This window comes from Fusarium poae, chromosome 1 (genome assembly GCF_019609905.1).
Source record: "Fusarium poae strain DAOMC 252244 chromosome 1, whole genome shotgun sequence".
In the NCBI taxonomy this organism is placed as follows: domain Eukaryota; kingdom Fungi; phylum Ascomycota; class Sordariomycetes; order Hypocreales; family Nectriaceae; genus Fusarium; species Fusarium poae.
Window position 1 is genome coordinate 8531197 of NC_058399.1, and position 13689 is coordinate 8544885.

At 37.1% G+C, this 13689-nt stretch overlaps 4 protein-coding genes across 4 annotated transcripts; 2 read left to right on the forward strand and 2 right to left on the reverse strand.

The window, feature by feature from the left end:
- Positions 1 to 1104: 1104 nt before the first annotated feature.
- Positions 1105 to 5017, forward strand: RPB2 (DNA-directed RNA polymerase II subunit RPB2; the record flags this gene model as incomplete). Its single annotated transcript, XM_044847362.1, has 3 exons — positions 1105 to 3525; positions 3574 to 4802; positions 4855 to 5017. The coding sequence occupies 3 exons, from the start codon at positions 1105 to 1107 to the stop codon at positions 5015 to 5017; spliced, it is 3813 nt and encodes a 1270-aa protein (XP_044713278.1).
- A 300-nt stretch (positions 5018 to 5317) lies between these two features.
- FPOAC1_002788 (uncharacterized protein) lies at positions 5318 to 5664 on the reverse strand (the record flags this gene model as incomplete). Its single annotated transcript, XM_044847363.1, has 2 exons — positions 5318 to 5479; positions 5569 to 5664. 2 exons carry the CDS (start codon positions 5662 to 5664, stop codon positions 5318 to 5320), a joined length of 258 nt encoding a protein of 85 aa, XP_044713279.1.
- Positions 5665 to 6178: 514 nt separating this feature from the next.
- Positions 6179 to 6826, forward strand: FPOAC1_002789 (uncharacterized protein; the record flags this gene model as incomplete). The annotated part of the gene is made up of 6 exons (XM_044847364.1): positions 6179 to 6181; positions 6240 to 6278; positions 6338 to 6371; positions 6438 to 6446; positions 6505 to 6605; positions 6659 to 6826. 6 exons carry the CDS (start codon positions 6179 to 6181, stop codon positions 6824 to 6826), a joined length of 354 nt encoding a protein of 117 aa, XP_044713280.1.
- A 175-nt stretch (positions 6827 to 7001) lies between these two features.
- On the reverse strand, positions 7002 to 8857 carry FPOAC1_002790 (uncharacterized protein; the record flags this gene model as incomplete). The annotated part of the gene is made up of 3 exons (XM_044847365.1): positions 7002 to 8677; positions 8731 to 8779; positions 8831 to 8857. 3 exons carry the CDS (start codon positions 8855 to 8857, stop codon positions 7002 to 7004), a joined length of 1752 nt encoding a protein of 583 aa, XP_044713281.1.
- Between the last annotated feature and the right edge of the window lie 4832 nt (positions 8858 to 13689).

The window sequence follows — 13689 nt, forward strand, 5'->3', positions numbered from 1 at the left end:
TGGGGTTCTGGAAATGGTCAAGACTGATGCAGAATCCAGGTGGTTAACATAAGTGACCGAATCCGATATGCCGGGCCACCGTGTACCAGGAAATTAGTCGAGTCTTTCTGGAATCCTGCGGTAGCAGTACATCAAAGGGCAATCGCCTCGACGACAACGAACTCCAACTCAATAAGCTGAAACATTCCATTTCAAAGTACAAGCTGAGGAAATTTGGGGTGAAATCTATCCCGAACGTGATTAGTGTTGAACTGATACCATATCTGCGGGCCGCATAAACCGCCGTTGATATAGCTAAGACTGGCATGCCACTCAAGTACCTAGCCGAATGAAACATAGTGCAAATCGCCAAGATATGAAACAGATAGACTTTGGATTCGCGGATGTGACAGATCTAGGGTAGATTTTGAATTCACTATGAGCCCGTAGTTGAGGTGCTAGTTCACTCCCTTACAGTAGAAAGCCCCTGATTCATTTCATCGCCACGCATCTGCATCGCGAGTTGAAAGGGACGGTTGAGAGAATATGAGCTGATTAGCGCAGGGGTCTCGGCCGACAAGCATGTAGGTTATGTCTCCCACAGAGGATTGACGGGATATAAGCATAAGCTACATGAAAGTTCTGCCTCAGGACCTCAGTTAAGCTTTCGAGAGCCGTAAGCACCGCCGCACTTGAATTATTCATCAACGTGGCGGGATTCAGCTGCACTAACCGTAAACAGACTAGCATACTTCTGTCGCGTCTCGACGCCTCAACCTCAGGCTCCTGAATGCTAAGTTAATATTCATTGTCTAACAAATTCATCACCTCTCCACCCCGACTCTCATACCTTGCGCATTCCCTATAGTCACTCCATCTCCTGGCCAGAGATTGTCGTCCATCTGCCAAATTTATAGACAGATGCTCACGGGGTGCATCAGGCGCCAGGTCCAGAACTGACCGCCCTGACTTCGCTGTCTTAGCTCCTTTGTCTTTCGCTGAATAACTTCCGACGCAACTGCCTACGGGCGCATTCTTATCGACTCAATTAACAATTCCTTGTCGCAACTCTTAATCAAAACCGAACACCCTATTATAAAGGCTGCAGCGATTGAAACCGACATCATGGACGATTCTTACGAGAACGACTCCGACTACGATTATGGCTACGATGAGGGTATCACCCCCGAGGATTGCTGGACTGTGATCTCGTCCTTCTTCGAGACAAAGGGTCTTGCATCACAGCAGACCGACTCGTTCGATGAGTTCACACAAACTACTGTTCAGGATCTCGTCAATGAGTACGCCAACATCTCCCTCGACCAGCACAACCCTCCTTCGTCTTATGGAGTGCCGATCGCTCTTCGCCGATACGAGATCAAGTTCGGAAGTGTCATGGTTTCTCGCCCGTCCATCAGTGAGACAGACGGTACCGTTACTTCCCTACTACCCTACGAATGCCGCGACCGAAACTTGACCTATGCTTCACCGACTTACATCAAGATCACCAAGAAGGTCTCTGTTGCTATCGACAAGGAAATTCCTCTGCACGAGATGGACGAGGAACAGCAGGCAGAGTACAAGCGAACTGGAGAGCACCCCACAAAGCTTGAGTGGGAGACTGAGGAGAACGGCGGCAGCATGAAGACCGAAGGCGAGTCAGACATGATCTTTGTGGGCAAGATGCCCATCATGGTTAAATCCAAGATTTGTCATCTGAGCCAACATACCGACGAAGAACTGTTCACGCTTAACGAGTGTCCTTACGATCAGGGTGGTTACTTCGTAATCAACGGCAGTGAGAAGGTTCTGATCGCGCAGGAGCGTTCTGCCGCCAATATCGTCCAAGTTTTCAAGAAGGCTCAGCCCAGCCCTTTCACCTACACTGCTGAGATCCGAAGTGCCCTTGAAAAAGGTTCGCGTCTTATCTCTAGCTTAATGATGAAGCTTTTCGGCAAGGGAGACTCTGCCCGTGGTGGCTTTGGCCAGACTATCCAGACTTCACTCCCATTCGTCAAGTCAGATCTTCCCGTTGCCATCGTCTTCCGAGCTTTGGGTGTCGTATCTGATGAGGATATTCTCAACCACATTTGCTACGATCGAAACGATAGTCAGATGCTGGAAATGCTTCGTCCATGTATCGAGGAAGCTTTCTGTGTTCAGGACAGAGAAGTTGCTCTCGATTTCATCGGTAAGCGTGGAAACAGAGACCAGGCCAGTCTTGGTCGCGAGAAGCGTGTCCGTGTTGCAAAGGACATTCTTCAGAAGGAGACTCTACCCCATATTTCTCAGTCGGAGGGTAGCGAGACCCGTAAGGCGTTCTTCCTGGGCTATATGGTGCACAAGCTTCTTCAGTGTGCTCTCGGCCGTCGTGAGCCGGATGATCGTGATCACTTTGGAAAGAAGCGACTCGATCTTGCTGGTCCCCTACTGGCAAAGCTCTTCCGTGGCATCATAAGGAGAATGAACACTGAGCTCTCCAACTACCTCAAGCGCTGCGTTGAGAGCAACAGAAACTTCAACTTGAATGTTGCCATTAAGCCAGGAACCCTGTCCAACGGTCTCAAGTACTCACTGGCTACTGGTAACTGGGGAGATCAGAAGAAGGCTGCAAGCTCCACAGCTGGTGTTTCCCAAGTGTTGAACAGATATACATTTGCCTCGACACTCTCGCATTTGCGACGTACCAACACGCCCATTGGACGTGACGGTAAGCTCGCGAAACCTCGCCAGCTGCACAATACTCACTGGGGCTTGGTGTGCCCTGCCGAGACGCCTGAAGGTCAGGCTTGTGGTCTGGTCAAGAACTTGTCGCTGATGTGCTATGTGAGCGTGGGCTCACCAGCTGAGCCTCTGATCGAATTCATGATCAACCGAGGTATGGAAGTCGTTGAAGAGTACGAACCAACAAGATACCCTCACGCAACCAAGGTTTTCGTCAACGGTAGCTGGGTCGGTGTCCACCCTGATCCCAAGGGACTGGTGAACAGCGTCTTGGATACGCGACGAAAGTCTTATGTCCAGTTTGAAGTCTCTCTTGTTCGGGATATTCGAGACCGTGAATTCAAAATCTTCTCTGACGCAGGCCGTGTCATGAGGCCAGTCTTCACCGTGCAACAAGAGGATGACTACGAAACTGGCATCAACAAGGGACAGCTAGTATTGACAAAAGACCTTGTCAACAAGATTGCGCAGGAGCAAGCAGAGCCACCTTCTGATCCATCAGAGAAGATTGGTTGGGAGGGACTTATTCGCTCCGGAGCTGTCGAGTATCTTGATGCAGAGGAAGAGGAAACCGCTATGATTTGCATGACGCCTGAAGATCTCGAAATCTATCGTGAACAGAAGCAGGACGAGATCAATCTTACAGAAGAAGAGAAGCAGGCCAAGCTAGAGGCAGAGAAGAGGGAACAGGAGGAAGAACGCAACAAGCGTTTGAAGACAAAGGTCAACCCCACAACTCACATGTACACACATTGTGAGATTCATCCTAGTATGATCCTGGGTATTTGTGCCAGCATCATTCCTTTCCCCGATCACAACCAGGTATGTGCCACCCCCCAAACTAAGTCGAACGCGTCTAACAATTCGTAGTCTCCTCGTAACACATACCAATCTGCCATGGGTAAACAAGCCATGGGTTTCTTCTTGACAAATTACTCTCGACGTATGGATACCATGGCCAACATTCTATACTACCCCCAAAAGCCTCTCGCTACTACACGATCCATGGAGTTCCTCAAGTTCCGTGAACTGCCAGCCGGTCAAAACGCCATCGTTGCAATTGCTTGTTATTCAGGATACAACCAGGAAGATTCCGTCATTATGAACCAGAGTAGTATTGATCGAGGTCTGTTCCGCAGTCTGTTCTTCCGATCATACTCGGACCAGGAGAAGAAGGTCGGTCTGAACTACACAGAAATCTTCGAGAAGCCCTTCCAACAAACAACACTTCGAATGAAGCACGGAACATATGACAAGCTTGATGAGGATGGTATTGTGGCCCCTGGTGTGCGAGTGTCAGGTGAAGATATCATCATTGGCAAGACTGCCCCTATCGACCAGGAGAACCAGGACCTGGGAACCAGGACGCAGACACATCAGCGTCGTGATATTTCGACACCTCTGCGAAGCACGGAGAACGGTATTGTCGATCAAGTCATTTTGACAGTCAACGCCGACAACGTCAAATATGTCAAGGTTCGCGTACGAACAACCAAGATCCCCCAGATTGGTGACAAGTTTGCTTCTCGTCACGGTCAAAAGGGTACAATCGGTGTTACTTATCGACAGGAGGATATGCCCTTCAGCAGAGAAGGTTTGACACCAGATATTATCATCAACCCTCACGCCATTCCGTCTCGTATGACAATTGCCCATTTGATCGAGTGTCTTTTGAGTAAGGTCTCAACACTGGAGGGTATGGAGGGTGACGCAACGCCATTCACTGATGTCACCGTCGACTCCGTGTCCGAGCTTTTGAGAAAACACGGTTACCAATCTCGAGGTTTTGAGGTCATGTACAATGGCCATACCGGACGCAAGCTCCGCGCTCAAGTCTTCTTCGGACCTACATACTACCAGCGTCTTCGTCACATGGTGGACGACAAGATTCACGCTCGTGCTCGTGGTCCCGTTCAGATTATGACCCGACAGCCCGTCGAAGGTCGTGCTCGAGATGGTGGTCTGCGATTCGGAGAGATGGAACGTGATTGTATGATTGCCCACGGTGCTGCTGCCTTCTTGAAGGAGCGTCTGTTTGAGGTGTCGGATGCTTTCCGAGTCCACGTTTGCGAAATTTGCGGACTTATGACACCAATTGCGTAAGTCTTACTACTCTAATGACTATGAATGACTCGCTAACATGAATTACAGCAACCTTTCCAAACAGTCGTTCGAATGCCGACCTTGCAGGAACAAGACCAAGATTGCTCAGATTCATATTCCATACGCCGCTAAGCTGCTCTTCCAGGAGTTGCAGGCCATGAACATTGCCGCCAGAATGTTCACCAACCGATCCGGAGTTTCAATCCGTTAAATTGAGCTTGATTACGACAAAAAAAATTGAAAATACAGATGAGGCATAAAAGGACATTTGAAATAGGAAGCCTCGAATGGTAACGTGGCATCGAAAGCTTGCCAGCGGAGCCTAATAACGCTTTGTAATGTAGAGAAGGGGACTTGTCCAGAGTTAGTATATCAAATAAGGTTAGGATAGCAGAAACAATGAAATGCATTGATGCAACTAAATATAGATTTTAACCATGGTATTGTGGTCGCTTAGAGAGTAGGATATGTTTGATTGTACAATTGTTTCTTGAGACTTGACGCCATTGCATTATCGATCCGGAATGCTTTTCTCGGCTGCTGCTATCGAGTCGTGGACTGTTTGTTCGCGCTTGTACTCTGCCTCCAATTGCTTCTGCAGATCGAAGTCTAATTGTCGTTCTCGCTTTACTCGCTGCTGTTCCATATCGCGGACAACGCCTTCGTGCATGGCCTGAGAAATCGAAATTAGCTTGGGAGCTGTGGAATGAATGGCATTGAAGAAATATGGCAGAGGCTGGCTGATGCGTAAAATCGACTTACCGCCTTCTCGAATTTTTGTTGGTAGTGTACAGCAATGACTGTGCCGGCTGTGAGTAGCGACGTCCCCAGTAAGGTCAGCTTAGATGCTTGAGACATTGTGTCGAGGTTTTATGTTGGCTTCTCTGAGGTGGATTGGTGATTGATCCGGATGATCGGTTGCCTCAAATTCGAATTATTGATCGGAATTGGCCGGAGGATTTATTAGTTCGATCAAAGACAATCGAAATGTCAAAAGATTATGATTCAATGAAAAAAGAAGGGACTTGTTACCATGACGTGAAATGACATGGCGGTTGATACGCGGCTACAACACGCGCTAAGCGCTACAGCTCTTACTGGAGGGGGAGCCCACCAGCCCAAAGATACTAGGTACTAAGGTACCTGCGAATCATCTGGCTCCAACAGCAACTGCCCAAGCTCAGACGTAATCCGCCGTCAACTGCTAGGTACCGTACCTTGTCTTGCAGCCATTCGCAACTCATCTTCAACTCCATCACCATCGACTCTTCATCAACGCAATCACCAACAGTCCTCGAACCTAGTACCACGTCTCTTCCATATACGACCGATCCGATCGCTATTTTCCACGCTTTTATATAAACACGACATCATGGTTAGCTGCTATCGCGACCATGAACGAATCATGTTGACCAACTAACTCGCTTCCACAGTCTGCCCAGAACTCGGCCGGCATCAAACAGCTCCTCGACGTACGGCCCTCCTTGCGCTATTATTTCAGTATGGTCTTGTAGCTGACTTACGTCATTAGGCTGAGCAAGATGCTTCCAAGATTGTTCAGAAGGGTGAGCTTGATTGCCTTTACTACTCCCCGCCTTGTTTTAGATCGCTAACCCGACGATGATGCACAGCCCGAGAGTGTAAGCGCCATTTCCCTCCCCGGATGCGATAATTAGTCCGTCTAACACCGAACGATAGACCGCACCAAGCGCGTCAGGGAAGCTCGCGATGAAGCCAAGCAAGAGATAGCCGACTACAAGGCCCAGAAGGAGGAGGAGTACAAGAAGTTCGAGGCCGAGGTAGGATACTCTTACGTTTTGTGGAATGTTTGGGATCGCTGACATCTCTATAGCACAGCAAGGGTAACGAGCAGGCCGAAGCCGAAGCCAACAAGGACGCTGAGACTCAAATCAAGGGTATCCAGGAGGCTGGTAAGAAGGGCCAAGCTGGGGTTATCAAGAATCTCCTCAGCGCTGTTTTCGACGTCAACCCTGTTCCTCCCACCAACACCAAGTCCTGAGCGGTTCCCCGGCGGAGTCACGGTGTTTATAATCACGAGCGTTGTTAGCTCTGCACTTTGGAAGACGATAGATTAGGTACGAGGAGGATTTGTTACGAGAGAGCAAAGCAAGGCCATGCGTTCTATACCGGTCACCCTGCGGCGTTCCGTCTGGACGCCTTTTTGATTATTAAGTTTACTGAACAAACTCGACTAGAGTGCTCAACATGTCCCTCAGATCCTGGTTCTCCTCTGTCGTGTCTAGACCATCCAGCTGCTCCTTTAATGTACGCCCGATTAGTGACACCTTTTCGTCCCGCTCGGCGAGGACCTGCTTGACCTTGCGTGACGCGCCCGTGTCTTCTGCTACCAACCAAGCCAGGACCGTGTCGATAGTCTGTAGTGTGAATAGGCCAGCATCGATTCTACGGGATAGCCATTCCAACTCGGCGGTTTCTCGATCGTTTGCTGGAGTGACGGCCTTTTCAGCGTCATTTTGCTGCTCTGCCAATGAAAGCCGGGCAACGTAGTCCCGTCGGAACTTGATCAGTTTCGTTATCTTCTCATAGTCCTTCTCCACAAACTTTGCTAGTGTCCTTATCCTTTCTGCTGAGTTGGCTGGCAAGAGCCGCAACATGGAAGCGAAGATTTCCACCAAATGCTCTGCTAGTCTATGGTCCTGGGTTTTCATGAAGAGAGTGAAGAGTGTTTTGAGACCCCCAGCCTCGACGATCTTCTGACAGACTTCCACACCAGAATTGCCGCCCGCTGCGTGGTTGAGGAGACGTAAAGAAGGTGGTTTGCTCTTCTTTCCCTCCTTAAGCATGATAAGGCACAGTTCTACACCCTCGGCATCGATGAACTTTGATTTTCCGGTACCCTCGTCTGCCAAACATGTTAGAGAGGCAAATATGTTTTCCATGTACTCCTCTTCTTCGCCGCCCTTATCCGGGTCACGTCGTCGGTAAGGGGCCACCAGTTGGAGAAGGAGATCCACGGCGTCGAGGCGTATCAGTTGAGTTCGATTGGCGACGGCTATCTGGGAGAGAATAGCTAGAATTTCCGCAGCATATTGCTTATTTTGCGATACGATATCCTCCTTTCGTTGAATGCGCTGCAGAAGCCATTGTAAGAGCTTTTCATCCTCACCGACACGCTCAGCAACGGATTGCCGAGAACACAAGTTCTCAATCACTCCTAAAGCATGGTAGATACCACTGCGATCTGATTCGTCATCTTCATTCAGACGAGAGAAATTGGAGACCAACAGTCCAAGAAGATCTGCATCCATCATGGCGTCAACCAACCCATTCCACTGTTCATCCTCTGCGGAGACGTCTTCGTCGGTCAACTCGCCCATGATCTCGATGGCATCAATGGCAATGTCGGTGTTCTCGTGCGCCAATAGACTGACTAGACTCGCGACACATCCCGTCTTGACAAATTCTGGGTATAGTTCAGGGTGTTCGGAAAGGAGAGACAATCCCTTGACATCGGCATCAAGATCAGCTTCGCTACCAATAAATTTTTGCGGCTCGTCTTCGAATTTGGCGCGAAGCTCAGCGTTCTTGTTGATGCGCTTCTCGAAGTTGAGAGCTGTTTTTCGCAACCATGCTGCATCGATCTTTTCGGGCGCATTTCCAGCGTCGGCTTCGTCTACGTAGTCGAGGATCTCTGATTCTTGTTTCGTGATACCTCCGCCAAAGAAGCGGCCTTCGTCATCATCGGGAGGCAAATCGGGTCCGAAATCTTCCTCGTCGGGAGGAGGTGCTGGGCCAGCTTCCATGTCTTCGTCTTCGTCTTGCGCATCGTCGACCTGGGCGTGTCGATTTGAGCCACTGTTGTTCAATTTTGCTGATTTGTAAATTTCATCTTGAACCATGTAAGCAGGAGTACTTCGCGACCAAGTTTTGATAGTCACTTACTTGGATCTCTAATAGGATCAAGCCTACGCTTGCTTGAGATGCCGGAGCTCTGGAAGCTTGTTAGAGATTGAAGCTATAGGTCGCATCAAGAAAAACAAACCTTGAAGATTTCGTCAACACTCGCCATGGTTGAAGTTGACGGGTCAAACGAATGAATCGTCAGAATTGTTACTCCCAACGGTTGATACCAAAGTTATCCCTTCGCGACAGGATACCTTGAGCGACGCGCTGCTTGACTGGTTATGATGAATGTTCGATGTTTGTTGCAGGCATTACATAAGGCTACGCGCTAGAGCTGAAACAAGACAGCGTAGGTAAGTCGACACTCAGTACTGTCCGCATAGTCATTACCCACACAGTGTTTGGGTTCATTCAGTACTAATGAACTGCATGGGGCTGTGGTGTCGATAGGCTCACAAAGTGCCATCAACTGATACAGTGACTACTAACCTAGCGTGTAACAGAAACGTTGACCTCTAAAGTTTAAGACATCAAAATGTACAAAGGAGGAGTCTGGTATAATTACATAGCATGAACTGTTATTTACTACTAATGTCGTATTATCTTATGCTTCAAGCAACCAACTTTTGTAATAATGCCTTCAGTTGTGGAGATTTGGTTGAACCGAAGCGCTGAGGAAACTTTAGTAGACGCACAGGGCAAGTGCCGGTAAGCTGTCACATATTGGAGACAGTAGGAAACGCAATCCCCCTAGGTTCCAATGTGTGATGACCAGCTATTTGCACCATATTTAGCATAAATTTTAAGGTATTTAATAAGCCTTATTTTTCTATCTAAGAAGTAGAATTTTCTTGCTTTTAATAGAGGATTATAACTAATAGAGCTATTTTTATTTAAATTAATATTAATTTAAGCCTATTTAATTAGCTATTTAATAATTAGTTTTATTATTAATTATTACTTATAAAAGTATTTTTAATATACTTTTTAATTAAAGCTTAATATTATAATATTAAATAGTAATTATAGCCTTATAAAGAATATTTTTATAAATATATATTTATAGAAATATAATTAAAATATAAATAAAAATAATAATTTATTAATACTTTATAATATAATATTTATATAGCTATATATATATATATTTATATTTTATTTTTAAAAATTATAAATTATAATTTTTAATTTATTTAAGCTATATTAAGACTATAAGCTTATTATTTCTCTTTTTTTTTTTTTTTTATATAATATTATTAATAGCTTTTATTTATAATAATAAGCTTTAATTTTTTTTTTTTTTACTTATTTAAGCTTATTTTCTAGCTTTATTATATTAATATTAAAATATAATTTTTTTTTTTAAGATTTTAATAATTTTAATAGCTTTAATTAATATACTTTTTATTATATAAATTTAATAAAGCTTATAATAATTTATTTACTTATTTATTATATAGAATATAAAAAAAGCTTATTAAGCTTAAACTTAAGCTATTTATAATACTCTTATTATATATTATAAAGCTAAGATTTAATAATTTATAGCTTAAGTCTATAAGTCTTTTACTATTAAAGCTATTAAATAATAATTTTTTAAATAAGCTTTATAATAGCTTTCTTTTTATTTTTTAATTAAATTCTTTAATATTAAAAAATAAAAATATTTTAATAATAATAATTATATTATATTAAACTAGTTTATATTTAAGACTTAAGTTTCCTTAGTTTAAAATATAGTTTAAAATTATAATATCTTAATATAAGTATTTAATAATAGAATTTAAAAATAATATATTATATAATTAAATTAATTCTTATAAAGTTAACTTTTACCTTTAAATTAACTTATATTTTAACTTTTTATATCTTTAATAAAATCCTATTAACCTCTAGTTAATCTTATTAACTTTATTAACTTTATTAACTTTATATATAGTTTTCTTTATAAGGCCTTTAATATAAGAGTTTTTATTATTTTAACTATTTTAACTTTATTTTTTATAATTTTATTTTTAATTAACTTAATAAGATTATTAAAGACTTTATTAATTTAAATTACTTAAGACTTAAAGTATTAATATTAGATTTTATATTTATAATTTAATTTAATTATTTTAAAAAATATAACTTTATTTTTATATATATTAAGCCCTTTTATAAGCTTTTTCTTTAAATCTCTTAAGTATTTAAGCTTTTACTTAAGCTTTATTATTATTTAGCCTTATTTATAAATTTAAAAATACTTTATAAAAAGTAATAAGACTTTATAATTAAAAATAATTAATTTAATAAGGCTATAGTTATTATTATTATTATATTTAATCTTTTAAAAATATTTAATTTTATATTTTAATTATTTTAAGTTTTTATTATTATTATTAAATAAAATAGTATTAATAGTATTTTTTTATTAAAAAATAGCTTTTTAAATAGTTAAATATACTATTATAAAGGCTTTTTTTTAATATTTAATATTAAATTATTTCTTTTTAATAGTATTATATTAAATAAAGACTTTAAAGTTAATTAATATAAAGTAATTAATAATAAATAAACTAAAGATTAATTAATTATATAAGTTTAAAGGTATTTAATAGTAAATTATAAAAAGAAAAAGTAATTATTATATATATAAAAGCTTTTTTTATTTTTTCTTTATTATAAAGTTTAATTATTATTATATTATAGTCTTATTAAGAAAGTTAATTATTAAGAAAAAATTAAATTTAATATATTAGGTTTTTAATCTATATAGATCTTTTAGTTTTAAATTTATAAAATAGCTTTAAAAAGACTTAGGCTTTAGTAAAAAATAAAAAATAAAAAAAATAAAGACTTAAGTTTATATAAATATTATTATACTTAATAAAGAGATTAAAATTCTTAATATAATTTAAATTTATATATAATATCTCTTTTTAATTTAAAATTCTTATATTATTTTAATTTATTAATTTAATTTAAATATTTTTATAAGGTTTAAATCTATTATTTCCTTTAATATCTTTATAAGAAATATATTTTCTTATTAATTTAATATTTTTATATATTTTAAGCTTTCTCTTTAAACTTTTTTTTAAATTCTTATTATTAATCTATTTATATATTTTATTAAATTAAAGAATATTAATTAAATAATAAGCTACTTTAAAGGTATATATATTAATCTTTATTATTTAAATTAAAGCTTTAATAAGAATATATTTATTTATTTATTTATTTTACTCTCTATTAAAGCTTAAGTCTTTTTAAAGCTATTTTATAAATTTAAAACTAAAGGATTTATATAGATTAAAAACCTAATATATTAAATTTAACTTTTTCTTAATAATTAACTTTCTTAATAAGATTATAATATAATAATAATTAAACTTTATAATAAAGAAGAAATAAAAAAAGCTTTTATATATATAATAATTACTTCTTTTTCTTATAATTTATTATTAAATATTTTTAAACTTATATAATTAATTAATTTTTAATTTATTTATTATTAGCTATTTTATATTAATTAACTTTATAATCTTTATTTAATATAATATTATTAAAAAAAAAAATTAATATTAAATATTAAAAAAAAAAGCCTTTATAATAATATATCTAGCTATTTAAAAGGCTATTTTTTTAATAAAAAGAATACTATAAATACTATTTTACTTAATAATAATAATAAAAACTTAAAATAATTAAAATATAAAATTAAATATCTTTAAAAGATTAAATATAATAATAATAATAATTATAGCTTTATTAAATTAATTACTTTTAATTATAAGGTTTTATTACTCTTTATAAGATATTTTTAAACTTATAAATAAGGCTAAATAGTAATAAAGCTTAAATAAAAGCTTAAATACTTAAGAAATCTAAAGAAAAAGCTTATAAAGAGGCTTAATATATATAAAAATAAAGTTATATTTTTTAAAGTAATTAAATTAAATTATAAATATAAAACTTAATATTAATATTTTAAGTTTTAAATAGTTTAAATTAATAAGGTCTTTAATAATCTTATTAAATTAATTAAAAATAAAATTATAAAAAATAAAGCTAAAGTAATTAAAATAATAAAGGCTTTTATATTAAAGGCCTTATAAGGGAAACTATATATAAGGTTAATAAGGTTAATAGAGTTAATTAAAAATTAATTTAGGGATTTTATTAAAAATATAGAAAATTAAAATATAAGTTAACTTAGAGATAAAAGCTCTATAGGAATTAATTTAATTATATAATATACTATCTTAAAATTTTATTATTAAATACTTATACTAAGATATTATAATTTTAAATTATATTTTAAATTAAATAATAAGAATATATAGGCTTTTAAATATAATTTTATTAAAAATTAATCTTTTTTTATAAATAATAATTATAATTTTATATTTAATAATAAAAAGTATTTTCTTTTTAGCTTTAATAATTTTAAAGAACTTAAGCTTTTTACTTTTTTTTTTTAAAATTCCTAAGGTATTAATTACTTTATTACTTATATTAATTAAATCTCTTTATATTTTAATTTAATAGAATAGCTTTCTTTAAATATTTATTTAATTTAATATTACTTATATATTTTATATTTTAATAAATTATCTTTTATTAAATTAATTTATTAAATATTTTAAAATATTCTATAAAAAATACTTTAAAAGTCTCTTTATTAATAAATTATACTTTATTAATTATATAACTATCTATAGATTAAATAAATATTATTATTATTTTAATAGTAATTATTATTATAAGCTTATATAAGTTTTTTTTTAAGTAAATTTATACTTTAAAGTATTAATTTCTTAATAATTATAATATTATATTCCCTTTTACTATATATTTTTATAATATTATTTATAATTTAAACTTTTAAACTTTATTAATTAATAAGACTAAAAAGCTTAAAAAGATAAAATAGCTACTTTTAATTTAATATTTATAGCTTTTTTTATTAATATTTATTTATCTTAAAAAGAAAAAGAGTATAAAATTACTTTA